The 15000-nt window shown below is 43.2% G+C and overlaps 1 protein-coding gene across 1 annotated transcript in view; it reads right to left on the reverse strand.

Annotated features, from left to right (window-relative positions):
* Window positions 1–13932, reverse strand: part of uts2r (urotensin 2 receptor) — a 57056-nt gene extending 43124 nt beyond the window's left edge. The window contains exons 1-3 of the mRNA XM_080455502.1: window positions 13411–13932; window positions 10776–11503; window positions 9803–10186 (exon numbers count right to left, since the gene is read on the reverse strand). Coding sequence (XP_080311628.1) covers window positions 9806–10186; window positions 10776–11501 — 1107 coding nt within the window. The 5' untranslated portion in view covers window positions 11502–11503; window positions 13411–13932 and the 3' untranslated portion in view covers window positions 9803–9805. The remainder of the gene's footprint in view (window positions 1–9802; window positions 10187–10775; window positions 11504–13410) is intronic.
* Window positions 13933–15000: the final 1068 nt, after the last annotated feature.

Consider the following 15000-nt stretch of genomic DNA (forward strand, 5'->3'; position numbering starts at 1 on the left):
ACCGTTTGGCATAGCCCTCTACCATATTGCCGAGTTTCGTAAAAAGTGACCACGCGGTTAGGCCAGAACTGCCAAAAACGGCGGAAGAGTAGGGAAAGTGTAGAGACGTAATAAGGCTTCGAGCCTGATAGGCCTCGAAACCTTAATAATACATTTTATTTGTATTGCACTTTACATTTGAAACAAACCTCAAAGTGCTACAGTACATAATAAAACAAGATAAAGAAAACCATTTGCAAGAATCAAAAAGTATAAAACAGGTTAAAAACAAGTTTAAAAACACGTTTAAAAAGGAGAGGCAGGGTTATTAAAACCGGCTTAAAAAGCTAACCAAATGCTTTGTTAAAATGGTAGGTTTTTAGTGCTCTCTTAAAAGTGTTCACAGATTGAGGAGCTCTGAGATGGTCTGGGAGTGAGTTCCACAGCCGGGGGCCAGCTGCACAGTTTAAGAGTCCCAGAGGCCGTTTCCTACTGAGATTGTGCAATACCTGATTTTGTTTTGCAGATAACTGCTGCCAAGTCGTAACTGCTGCAGTACAGTGTTGCCACAGAAGGGAATTAATTCCGTGAAAGTAAGTGAACGAAAACACAAATGCCCCATTCCTTCCAAGCCAAATAAATTATCTGATCCATTTTTGTTGCCTATTTCAGTGCAATCTCGCAAACATGGGGGGCCATGTTACTCCTTCATGTCCTTTTGTAGTTCAACCCGATGGGTGGAAGTTTTACACATGACATTTGTAGTAAACAAGGTTGTTATGAACAATAGTGGTTGCGAAATGGACTTGACCCCTCCGATTTCCCATGCCAGAGTTTGTACACTGGCTATTTCCTGGAGTTGCTTTGTTGCAGGGATGTGATGCAATCTGCATCTTCCATACAGCCTGCCAGGCAACTGTCACTGCTAGGGCCGACTGACACAAAGTTCAGCCTGTGGCAACATTTTCAAAAGTTGCTGTTGAGAACATACCTTGGCTTGTACCTACTATACAGGACAAATTACATCCAAAGTGAGTGAGTACAGATTTAAGAGCGGAATACAGCCTTGGAACCATTTTCTCTTGACCCGTTGAATTCTCCAACTACCCACTGATCACTAGATTGATAGTATATGATGCAACTGTACTAACTGTACTGTAAAACACTTTTCAGTACACAATTCTTTCAGGTGCAGTTCCAGAATGTTCAGTGTTTAACTGGGCTGAAACCTGAGTCCATGAGGGTCACAGATCCTTCTTTACTCATTTCATGGTCAGTGAACCATCATTCAGTGAGCACTGAAATCATGGATAAAGGCATTTTTATTGGAGGATAAAAATGGAGATAGAAATGCTAGATTCAAAAGTCTGTTTTACCTTCTGTGTGGCTTAACGGCCCATAAACATATCAGGGAAATGCTCATCATGACTTATCAATATAACAATATACTTTACACCCCTCATATTGAGGTGTTTGCTGGATGTTCTTTATAAACTACCAGTTATTTATCCTTGAGGATGCACTTTTCTGAAGCTAAAGAAACTTTCAAGGGGAAAAATGTTGTTCTGTCTTTGTGGCTTATATATAATCTAAAACATACAATTTATACAAGAAGATTGTGCAAGATAATGCCCAAAAATACAGTATGAGCTCTGTTGGTGAGGGGGTATTTACAGGTTAAAGACAGCTGACCTGGCAGTTGGGTCATTGTTCAGAGCTCTGACGGCCTGAGGGAAAAAGCTCTTTATGTGTCTCTCTGTAGTGGCTTTGTGACAGCGAGTGGCATGCGTGGCATTAGGCTCAGTCAGTGCCATCTATTAGAGAGTTACGCCAACTCCGTTCACTTCTTCGGGCCAGGTTTTCTACATACACATACATTGGCGAATAGTGACAAATCCCTGAACCGGAAGTACATGGGAATGCATTGAAGTGGACGGCTCCTTGTCACTATTTCCAGCTACATGAACCACGTGACCGACGCTGTTTCTGACCCCTCATTGGCGCAACTCTCTAATAGAAGGCTCTGGGCTCAGTCACACAACCAGGCCTGAGAATGTGTCCTGAACAGGGGGCAATGCTGCTAGGATATTCACTGGCTGAGATGCAGGCAAGTTTTGTCTTGACATTTACGAGGATAAAAGAAGTTCAAGTGCTGCTTCTTTGTCAGATGCTCACTGTCAAACAAGTCATGACGAGCTGTTAACATACCTACACCTTCTGCTCATATTGTCACTCTCCCTGCACTAACCTTGGGAGCCATTTCATAAGGTCAAGGATGACAGTTGACCCCAATAATGCAGTCCTGTTTCCTCCTGACCACCAAGTGAATCCTATATGTTTTCTGTCTTTCTATGCCTGTGTGTGTGTGTGTGTGTGTGTGTGTGTGTGTGTGTGTGTGTGTGTGTGTGTGTGTGTGTGTGTGTGTGTGTGTGTGTGTGTGTGTGTGTGTGTGTGTGTGTGTGTGTTTGTTTGCGAGCGCGCATGTGGATATTGTTAAGGTTGCCACCCTTGACAGCCAGAACACTAGGCTGTTTTTCACACAACGTCCATGCGATAACCATAACAAAAATAAACTGTTTATCTTTGAGTTGTGTTGCTGAGTTTGCCAACCATGATGTGTGAGTGAATGTAGCAGAGAGGAGAATTAAACTGTATATGATTTCAATTACAGCTATCTCTATTTACATTTCTCCACTAAACATTTACTGTACATGCTGATTCAGCGGATATCTTTCCTGTGAGAACCATCGCATTCCCCTGGCATAACTTGATTCAATCGCCTGTGACTACAGTATGGCCCCGTGGTATTCAATTATGGTAAATAACCGTAAACCATGATCCCATGTCCTATAGTATAGTACTGGAAGATGATCTTCTCACAGCAAAGAACTCATTCACAATATTGAGAGACTGGCACCTCGCCAAGAGAGAATTAATTTGCTGGACACAAACGCAGCACTGAAGCATGCAAACGTCTGGCAAGAATCTGAGATCACATTCCGTAATCATCACAACATCTTGAAACAGATGTTTTGCACAAAGTAGTGCAAAACATATTTTCTTAGTGAGCTCTAAATCAGCTAATTTATTGTGGATTATTGTCTGGTCATCATGACATGGCACGATGGTGAGGACAAACACGGTGGATGATAAACACAGCTGGATATCCTAGCAAGGACAGATGTTGGTTCCTTGTCACTCCATGGAACCACTGACATAATGCATATAAAGCACAATAACCAGATATCATCTGAAACACTTGATTTAACAGATATTAACTTGGTTGAACCTCTGCCCCCATTCAAAAATGGTGTGCTGACAGAATCTGATAGGCAGCTGCTGTTGTCCATGTACAATCAAATATATCCTGACAGTTTAGTCTCACATGTAGGTAGTTTGGTACAGATGTGCACTAGCTATTAGAAGCCTTGGAGTGACATTTTCTGTTAATAGCAGGGCTGACAGGTCTGCATGCATTTCTGCCAAGTGGTGTTCGAGCAACTCAAGCTTTGAGGTACCACTGTTGGACCCAACTGCTGAGTTGCGCCCTGGGATTGTGAAAAAGTTTCTGATAGTCAATGTTAAGTCACAGGCTTCTACTCATCAGCATGTTGTTGCAAAGGTAAAGTGGCTACATCCTCATCCAGACAGATATTTCTTTGGGAAGCCTGTAGAGATATGGAATTTGCAAGGCACACAGACAGATAGTGCACCGTCATTTCTACCCATTGCAAGAATTGCAAACAGATGTGTTTACAGTGCCACAACTGTGCAGTTAAGCCAGACCAAAGAGAAAGTGTCAGTAGTTATACCACTATGCACAGTGGTTGAGATTTAGACTAAATGAGGTTCCAGTCAGTATGCATGTCATTCCTGTACTATATTGTACTGCACTATACTGTACTATACTGTATTGTCTTATTTTTCTCTAGTTCAAATCAAAATAAAGACTTGTTTTGTATCATACAACTGTTTCTAATTAGCCATCATTGAATGTCCTTGTGGTGCATCATCAGATTGCAAATTTCTACATGAACAGAAGAAATGATTGAGGTTGAACGACCCTAGTTGAATAGCTTTGCATTTAGAAATGTTCTTTAATCCATAGCCAGCCCTTGCAGGGAACAGGTCTGACGATCACACATTAAGTCAGTATGGATATGTTTCACCTATAGCTGTTCAGGTAAATCAAAAGTTAACCCCTACAATCAACTGAAATATATGAGAAATGTTCCATGACATAATGCTATAATGTTTTATGGGTAATAGCTTGTAGATCTGCCATTGCTCACACACACACACACACACACACACACACACACACACACACACACACACACACACACACACACACACACACACACACACACACACACACACACACACCACCCATTAAGTCTGTCACCTATCCGGTGAACAGATATGGGAAATGTTCTTATTCACTTAGATTATATTTAAAAAAAAAAAGATTAACAAATTAAGCCCATTTTTAAGCCCTTAACAAAAATATTGAAAATTATATTTTTGTTTTGTTCCATTTTTGCCTTGGCAATGGAGAGAGGGAGAGGGAGAGGGAGACAGAGACCCCCTCTTTAAACAAAGAGTGAATTTGGATGTCAAAGGAAATGGCCAGTCTCCTGCTGGGTCTTTGTCTGGCAGAGGAACGGTAAATCACTGATTTCCAAATGTATATAGACAAATTTCACAGTAAACATTTTCAACTGTAAATTTCCAATGACATACAAAAACACCAGCAAACTGCGGGTTTACTGAGCAACTGCAATTGCCCAAAGTTGCCCATTAATGCCTCTTTTCATGCAGTGCAACATCTGCTTGTAAAACAAATAACGATAAAAAAGCAACACAGAATACGGTATTCCTACAGTTTATAAGGAGCGGTTTGCTGATTAAATGGTTGGTGGTTGGTCCAATCAGAATCTATAAAACCATGGCAGTGGGACTGCTTTCAGTGGCAGATACAAAAAAATGCCCGCTTCCAGTGTTAACAGACCTGTACCAAGAATGCACATGGAAAAAGAGGAAAGAATATGTCAGGGACATGTCTGAGTTAGGTGCACAGGGGGACCAAGAGCTTCAAGTAAGAAACCTACAATGAATAAAATGTAATAAAGTGGAGCTGAAATAGAAGAAAATGTACCAGTACACTGTCAAGTGAAATTGTGCTATTGTATAAGGTTCTATGACAGAAGAGATATAATATACATGGATTTTGTGTCCCCTGTGCACAGAGTTGGAGTCAGAAGGATCAAGTTATATTGAAGGCTTATCTAGCACTAGCTTTATTAGCTTACTGCCCTCCGTCAGGTCACTCATTCACAATGTCCCTCTGCAATAAAAAATAAAGCTAATGTTATTCTCCTGGATGGTGTGCCAAGTTAGTGAAAGCTGTAATGCCACGTGAGCTTGTAGATCGTCCATTTTTGGCTTTAAGGTTAGATTTGAAAATGGCAATAAATAAATAAAAATGCATTCCTTTAAAAAATACTGATGTCCTCACAAGTATAGTAATACTGTGTGCGTGCGTGTGCGTGCGTGTGTGTGTGTGCTCACGCGCGTGTGCGCATGCACAAAAACGCAGTGTTTTATATATCTATTAGATTAAATGGAATTATAATATCTAATGAATGAACTTCAACATTGTGATGCTTTCCCTCGATCTACATAAAATACAATGGCAGACAATCAATTATCGCTTGGTGTAACAGAATAAGTAATGAAAAGGGTATCATGATCCCTGAGGGGAAATTACTATCTCTTTTGCGGTGAGCACAGGGGGAAGCAAGCAGGTACAATAGCAGTTAAGTGTCTTGCTCAGGGACACTTCAATACAGAATCAGAATCAGAATCACAACTTTATTGTCACATCACAGGTTTACAGGTGTAAAACAGTGGGTGAAATTCGTTTTCGTGCAAACTCCATCGTTTTTGTTATTTCCATAAAAGAGAAAGGGAAGAGGAAGAAGGGGGGCAAGGGGAAGAGAGAGGGAGAAAAAATAAATTAAATAAAAATAAGCCTGGAGGAAGCTAAGACCAAACCAGGACCATTTACTTGCTAGATGGCTGCTCTACCTATACTGAGGCAGATCGAGCCACTGCTGCCCAAATGTCTTTCAGAGGTTTTCTTATCTTATCTTGGCTAGACAAGGTTTAAATTTCCATTTGTTTTAGCAAGAGATTGTGTGTAGCCTAAATTGCATTGTAAGTGGAGAAATGCTTGTCTGTGCCCTCCCAAACATTTGTCCTGCATGGTGAGTGTGAAAAAAGAAAAATAATAGACTAATAATAGTAATAAATAATGCTTAAAACTGTAACCAAATAACTTTTAAGCTGAAACTAAAACAAGAAACAAATAAAGCTAATGTTCAGTATGTTTTGGTGAGTGTCTGGTTGAGAAAATGATGTAACATTTAATTGAAAGCATGCATGGGACAAAATTGTGAAACTACATCCACTTTGTCTCCTTCCCACTAATTGTTGTTAAAAGTGCACTGAATTATCTTTATCACAAGAGGTTGAGCTTTGTTGATTTAAAAAGTGTAGTAGCTAGAGCAATATTTTCCAGTCACATCTTAGGATGTTTGATTTGAAAGACAAGTTATTATCAATAATTAGTTAATGGTGAGGACCAGGAATGAATGATGAGTTCATGATAAATGCATGATGAATTAATGTATATGAGTTCATCCTAAATTTATCATTAGTTAAACGTCAATTACGTGTATGAATTTGCCCCCTCAAGTAAAGAGTTAAGGTCCTTACACACCGGGGCGATTTTTTTCATGCGAATATTACGTTTTTTTTTAAAACCTTATAAAGTCAATGCAAGCTTCCACACCAGTTTCGCGGAGCGAAAAAAGCGTCTTTTAATTATTCGGAACGAGTCCGAATTTTGCGTATATTCGCATATTCGCCGGTGTGTAAGGACCTTTAGAGTGATGTGGGACATGACTTTCATGTTGCCATATTTGGTAACAGTTTTAGAAAAGCAACAAGCCACGCAGGGCCATGGTTTACCGTGATTTTAGAACGGCTAAGAGGGTTGGAGGCTCACTTCACCTCTAATTAGCTGCTCTCAAATCCGTGGTAAACCATGGGCTTGCGTGCCTGCATGGTTTTGTAAAAAAATCGATTGACTCCCTGGTCTTTCATTTGCTTCTATCTGCGGATGTGTGTTGTTTTTCTAAGACTCAGTCTGTATTGGGCATTTTGCCAGAGTGATTGTTATTTGGGTTGATTTAACTGAGCGCTCTCCCTTCCTTTCGGTACACGGGAGAGACGTTTTCTCTCCTACCCCTTTTAGCTGTTCCAAATAATGAAAGCTGGTACAATGTGCATGTGTGCATGCACACGGAGGACCATGTGCTCTGCCCTTGTGAATTATGGTCGTTGTTGTCACTCAGCGAGGTGTATTCTCAGGCAAAGACAAGGGGGTCACCACTGCTCTCACAGTAGTGTTTACTGCCTCTCACCACAGGCAAAATAAAGTAAAGCACAAAGGTATGAAAAGACATCGGTTCTTTTTGCCGATGGGGTTAATTATAAGAAAACCTGATATTATAATCAAACTGTATGAGAATATAGTTTCCTCAGAGACGTTAGGAGAATGAAGGGTAACTACTCAGAGAAGGTCCCCTGCTGCTTTAGCTGGGTTACGACAACGTGTGTTATTGTTTCCATAAGCCTGACCAGTGGTTGAAAAACCCCATGTGGAAAAGTGTGTTATTGCTTGTGCTGTTAAAAAACTATATATCTTTAGTGGCTACAGTATTTCATGCAGTATATCTGTCTCCTTACACATACAAATCCCTCAATCAAATCAAACCTCTAAAAGTTTATTGAGGAGACCTGCATCGTCAAAGGTACACTATCCATTTTGACCATTGACTTTCGGTTTCCTGTGAACGTGTGTGTGTGTGTGTGTGTGTGTGTGTGTGTGTGTGTGTGCATGTATGCGTGCACGTGTGTCTCCTGCCCTTTTCGGTGAGCGGGTGATCTACAGCTGTAGCACAAGTGCAGAGTTGCGTCATAAAACGGAGCGCTTGTGTGCCCTAGTAGTACTCAGACCACCCGCCCACCCCCCCAAGCCCTGCTCTTCAACCCTTATTTCCCCTACTAGTGCAATCAGCATATCTCCAAGGAACACTTAAGACCAGGGCTTGCGATGTGTAATGCTGGAGACGGTCACCCAGATAAATACACAGATACACTGACACGCATGCATGCAGATATGCGTGCACAGACTGCACACACACAGCCACGCGCACACAGGCAGACGGACACACGTACACCACCGGCAGATTGTTTCAGCCACAGACTGCTTAAGGAAGCCCTTGTAACTAACCCTCAGCGGGTTTCCTCCTAATCAAGAACAGCTCCGCTGGCCGCGACATAACTTCCCCCGTGACTCTTGACTGGGTGCCACACAGGCGATTGAAGCAAACAAAAAAACACCTCGGAGAGCAGGAAAAAAAAAAAAAAAAGCTACATTGAAAACAGAGGAGAGTGATCTTTTACCGATTGCCATGTATGAACTCTGAACAGACAAGAATGCAGACAGTTGAAAGTGGACCGTGGCCAGGCAGACAGGAGGGCAGATTTAGACGAGGATTTGTCATAAGACCTCACTTTTCATGCACTTAACCTTGTTCAGCAATTACACCACGCATCCCTTCTAGGCATGCCATTGTAGGTGAAAATCCTTTTTCATCAACATTTTCAACATTTTATCAAAACTTTTCGGACATTTTCAGAAATGGTCAGAAACAGCCGATCTACGAGTAGTGGTAGATGTTTTCAACAGGTATAGTGCCATAATGGAGTTTTGAATTGAGGCTTCAAGGCACAGGTCAAGGGAGAACAGATGTTTAGATGTCTCCCAGGTATGAATTGGGTAACAGTTGACTGAATGTTTATTGTTGTCCAATAAAAGCACAAGTTCCCTCAGATTCGTCCCGGCTCTGTGCATGAACAAGAAAGAGGCACCGCTTGTCAATAACAGACATGTTTACATAATGCATCAGGAAGCTCAGGGTTCCCCTGTAGACAGACATGTCTACACATGGGAACCGCAGTAATGGAACCCATCTGACTGCCGCATTAGCCCCCCAGGATCAGATGTTCCTCTCTTAACAAAGTCAACAATCCCAAAACATCCAGAGCCACACACAGGCTGAAGAACTGGTACAGTACAGTGGGTACATGCAGGATTATGGAACATTAGTTTTAAGATCTGATCAAGAATGTTGTGGTCAACTGTTGTTCGAAAACTGCCATAACCACTTAAAGGGATAGTTCACCCAAAACATTACTTTTTTTCTATCGATTAGTCACCCCATGGATTTTTTTTCCTCGCACTTTTAAGCCAATAATTTTATGGCCAGCGGACCAGTAGGCAGCGGTTCCAGTAGGAGACACAAAGGAGACTCTTTGTGTCTCCTATACCGGAACCGCTGCCGGTCATCAAAAATATTGCCTTAGGAATGCGACAAAAACAAAAAAATATCCATGAATTCAGGTCTCCATGGGGTGACTAATCGAAAGAAAAAATGTCATTTTGGGGGTGAACTATCCCTAAGCCCTATCTTCGTACAAAGAATAGCGAAAATAGTGGCTCTACAAGCTCACAATGCTTGTAGATAATGTGCTATTCCTAAATATTTTAGAAAGTTTTGAAATGTTATGCCTATGATGACATGTTCAAAATAGGTTGAAAGTGGTTAAGATTAGCATTCCTAACAACTCACATAAGTGATACAAATTAGAATGAGTGACAATAAAGATAATCACAATCAGCTGGCCCTACCTCTCACAAACTGCTGTTGTGGGTGCGCAGGGATGCGGTGTGCGAGAGCACAAAGCTCTCGGTGCACTGCTGGCTGCTGGAGGACGGCGAGCGTCGCGGCGAGCGCTGGAAGCGGTTCCTCCGGTTGAAGTAGCTGCCAGCGGTCCAGGAGCGCTGGTGGTGCTTCCTCAGGTACTCCTTATAGTTCTTGGTGAGCAGCGTGTAGAGGAAAGGGTTGATGCAGCTGTTGGAGTAGGTCAGGCAGGTGGTCAAGTAGTTGATGTTGCGTTTAGCTTTTGAGGACAGTTGCATCGAGGTGTGGAACGTGCCCAGCAGCTGCCAGATCCAGAAAGGCAGGAAGCAGGCCCAGAAGATGAGCACAATGGTGAAGATGAGGTACAGAACCTATAGGGAGAACACAGCAGAGAGTGCAGTTAGTGGTGGACATGGTCACTAAACTAGTGACTAATCTATTTATTTATACCGCCAGCAATGCAACTTATAGGGCGGCAGTGGCCGGTAGAGCGGCCAGGTGGCAACCGCAAGGTTCCCAGTTCGATTAGTTAGTGTCAAAGTGCCCTTGAGCAAGACGCTGAACCCCTAATTGCTCCCGATGGGCAGGTTGGTGCCTTGCATGGTTTCCTCCGCCATCGGTCTATGAATGTGTTTGTGAATGGGTGAATGTAATGCACAATATATGTAATAAGCGTAATGTAATCTCGCTTTGGATAACAGCGCTATATAGGTGGCACTGGTGGGTACAGATAAGCACATACTGTACCAGCGTGTGCTGGTATGTGACAGCTAGAGGAGCAACAGTGGAATGAAGTGTATTTAAATAAGCTGCCAAATTGGTCAGCTGCTTGACACATCACAGTTACATAACCCACAAAGTGGTGCACACATGCATGTGACCATGCCTCTCGAGTGTGTCTGCCTGAACTACATCCCGAAAGCTATGAATAATTAGTGTATGAAGAGGTCATGCACCAACCTTTTGATTTGGCAGTTTCTTTGTCTGCTTGAAAGTCTCCGTCTGCGAGATCCAGTAAGTGCGCGCCAGCATGATGTACAGATAACCGATGATGAGCCCCGGGGCCACGATGCTGGTGCAGAACAGGACGGAGATGTAAATTTTGTAGGAGTACGGGGACAGGGTGGGCAAGCACAGGACCTTGTCGCCCCCCGTGAACAGCTGGATGGTCACGATCATGGGCAACGTGAGGACCAGGGAGGCGAGCCACACCAGCAGAGCGATGGCCTTGCGGTAGCTCTTCGACCGCTTGACCGTGTCGAGTGGCTTGAGCACGGCGAAGTAGCGCTCGGTGCTCATGACGGTCAGCGTGAAGATGCTGGCGTGCATGGTCAGGAAGTCCATGCTGATGAGGATGCGGCATCCCACGTCCCCGAAGTACCAGCCCTTGAGGAAGTGGGTGCAGACCACGAAGGGGATGGTGAGCAGGTACAGCAGGTCCGCCAAGGCCAGGTTTATGATGTAGATGTACATGGAGGCCGCCACCCTCATGGAGTGACACATGACCACCAGGGTGTAGATGTTCCCCGTCACGCCCACCAGGCACATGATGGACAGGATGGTGCCGATGGTGAAGGTGGTGGCCATGTCCTCGTGGGACGCGGCGGGCAGGTCCGGAGGTGGGTCGGTGGCATTGAGGACCCCCTCCAGCAGCGCCGTCAGGGGCTCCATGGACACTGTGGTCATCGCTGGATGGATGGTTGGAGCAGAACAGGGGATAGATGGAGTTAGACAGAATTGCAGATGAGAGGAAAGTCAAAGGAACTGTACTCAAATTTAGAAATGCCATCTTCCCTTTGTTTTCTATTCTAAGGGAAAAGTCGAAAAATGTGGCCATTTCAATTATATCTCATAAGAATCACTAAATATCATAATCTTTGCAATTAGTTAAGAGTTTTTTTTTCTCCTCTTTTTTTAATTACATACGTCTAATGTGTGCATAATTCTTTGCAGATGCTTCTGCCTGCCTGGTAAAGGCCTGATAGGCATAAGATTTGTTATAGCCTTGTTGAGTACTCTTAAGAGAGAGCAAATTCCACCTCTAAGCTCCGTTTCGGGGAACAACTCACGTAACAGCTCACGTAACAGCCTCTACAGTAGCTAAGGTCAATGCAATTACAGTTTTATTGAAAGTAAAGCGTAATCACATTGCGTATATTACTGGAAACGAACAGAGCGCAGACACTGGTTAGACTGAAAGATGTGATTTAGGATGTTCTGATATGGCAACTGAACCCCTGTCTCTGACCTCAGCTGGCCTCCTGACTCATGGTATACAGTAACATCTTAAGTAAATTTAACTGTGAAAGTGTTCTCATTAAATAGTTAAACTTACTGTGTGTAAGTCCTTTAACAGGGTGTGACCATTGTAGGAATGATGTCTTTGGAGAATATGATATAATTTACACTTCAGACACTTACAAGATGTCACATATCCATGCTTGCCAACAACACAACTGAACTAGTTTCTTCTGGATAATTATTTTGTGACACGTTAAAAGTCGTGAATTATCAGTAAAAAGGCTACAGACAACTTTTCAGTATATGTTTTTAGAAACAAAACATATGCTACAGGTGAAAGAAGTAGAACAGCTACTGTAGATCATACCAATATTCTGTAAAATGTTTAGCATGTGCTGTAAAAAGTAAAGTAGATTTGGAGGCAGTATAATATTTTATGTGAGAGGTCACTTATGTAATCAAATAGATTTCAGTCAGTTAATGCAGAAACACATGCACTCTTCCTTTGACAGCACACACAGTAGATGACGTAGTGTGACTCTATTAAACCTTTTCTTCAAAATCTACCCTGATTTCTGCAAATGCTCTATTTCCACACAAGATATACAGCATATTCATTTCCCAATTCTAGACATTGCCAAAAGAAATTGGACCAATCCTGTTGATGAAACACAGACTGTGCCTCAGTCAAAAGTCTCTCTCTTTGTAGAGAGACAAATGCTGAGCTGTTGAGGCTCAGACAGGAATCATCGTTAAAGTATTCTGCCCTTGGACCCTGTGGCTGCCATGGTGCCAAACGCACCACAGACTTAACGAGATAGGGTCAATATCACATCCAAAAGCTTCCCCTCCTAATTATCGGACTTGCTCTTGCAGATAAGCATTGACACATCAGTCTACAGTGTGTGTGTGTGTGTGTGTGTGTGTGTGTGTGTGTGTGTGTGTGTGTGTGTGTGTGCGTGTGCGTGTGTGTGCGCGTGTGTGTGTGCGTACGCACACGCACGCACGTGTGTGTGTTTAATCACACCCTCGCAAGTGTGTGTAAACCACTGTAATTGTTAACTTGTAGACCAGTGGTTCTCAAACTTTTTTAATTTCAAGGAACCCCATTATTCTAAGAGTGTATACATTATACCAAATGGTCCATTTGGTTTAATTTGTACACTCTCAGAGTTACAGAGCTGTAAGGGTCCATTTGGACCAGCTTCAAGTAACCCTGAAGGTCCCTGGACCCCACTTTTGAGACATTCAATTATACCTCTGCTTATCGTGTGTATGTGTGAGCCCCTCCCTAGCAGTGTGTGTGACAGTGTGTGGGAAATACCTCACAGAGAGAAAGTGTGCTCCGTCTTACCTTGACAGTGTGCCGGGAAAGCGGGCTTTAACACTTAACTCCTGGTCTCTGGCTATCAGCCATGCTTTCGCTCACTTGGGTCATCCAAACTTCCCACATACTGTACCGCAAACATTTCATGCTCCATAAAAGTCCTACAGTATGCACTCCCAAAGAGCATCTGAGTTATGAAATAATGATGAAATACGGTAATAATAACCCAAATTATAAGCCAGAAGCTTGAGGCAAAAGAAAATCAAAGGTGTCCTCCTCCGCTGCTGTGTGGTAAAACCCCTGCCATTGATGAATAAATAAATAGTCTCTCAACACAAAGTCAATACATCCACGGTGCCCAGATTGAATAGAAAGGAGCTTTTGGACGGAGGCTTAAAACTTCTCTCCTGTTCCCTCTCCCCCTGAGCACCTTGATTGTGTCCAAGACCCACGTGTCTGAGACGGCGGCTGACAAATGGACTTTCCAGGAGATAAGCAAGCCGCGGAACATCTGCGGAATGATGAAGAAAGATGTGAGGATCAGGGTAAAGCTACAGCTGGCTACGGAGAGGAACCCCCCACCCCCCCCACACCTCGTTCACTTAAGAGAGGGAGAGTGCCAGAGGGTGAGAAGCGCTTGTGAGTGAGAGAGAGAGAGAGGGAGAGCAGAGAGAGAGGGAGAGCAGAGAGAGAGGGAGAGGAGTGCACTGGTAGAGGCACTGTCGCACAAAGTGGGAGGGAGAAGCTGAGAGAGCAGGCGAAAGGGGAAGAGAGATGGGGAGGGCTGGGGCATGAAGGGAGGTATGTAGGAAATATGTTCTCTATCTCTCTCTCCCTCTCTCTCTCTCTCTTTCACACACACACACACACACACACACACACACACACACACACCCCCACACACACACACACACACACACACACACACACACACACACACACACACACACACACACACACACACACACACACACACACACACACACCCACACACCTTATGCCATCGATTTCTATGCTAACAGGAGTGGTACAAATGGAGCCATGCAGAGCCCTAGCAGGAATGAGATGCATGCCATGTCTAATTCCCCTGTCACACGCATATACTGTGCATCGTCAATAACAATCACCCAGAGTCTTATCTCATCTGTGTCATGATTGTAAATGGATATAGGCATGGCCAATGTCAATACGCTGCAGTTCTCCCGAGGATATGATTTGGATGTTAAGGGCCACGCCAATCTAAACATTTGGAGACTTGCCCAACCGAGTCTGTTGATGCTCACAGAGTCAGACAGGGAGAGGCAATGAGCTCTCTCCCTTTCCTTTTTTTCCCGTCTTCTCTCTGTTTCTCTGTTTGTTTTTTTACTAACAAACCTTAGCATTATCAAACTAATATTGATAATGATGAAACGCTCGTATAATTAAGTTAAGCCATGTTGCGCTCACAGCATGTTCGTATTTCCTGGACCAGAGCCACAGATGTGATTTTTCATGGAACTCAAAGGCTCAAATAATATAGATCTGCCAATCTGTTGTCTGCCCACTTATCTGATCAGCGATTTCCCGAAGGCATAAATGGTTCCAAGCAGAGATGGACATTTAACCACTTAAACCCTA

The sequence above is a fragment of the Gymnoscopelus braueri genome, assembly GCF_963280865.1.
Source record: "Gymnoscopelus braueri genome assembly, chromosome: 17".
NCBI classification, from domain to species: Eukaryota; Metazoa; Chordata; class Actinopteri; order Myctophiformes; family Myctophidae; genus Gymnoscopelus; species Gymnoscopelus braueri.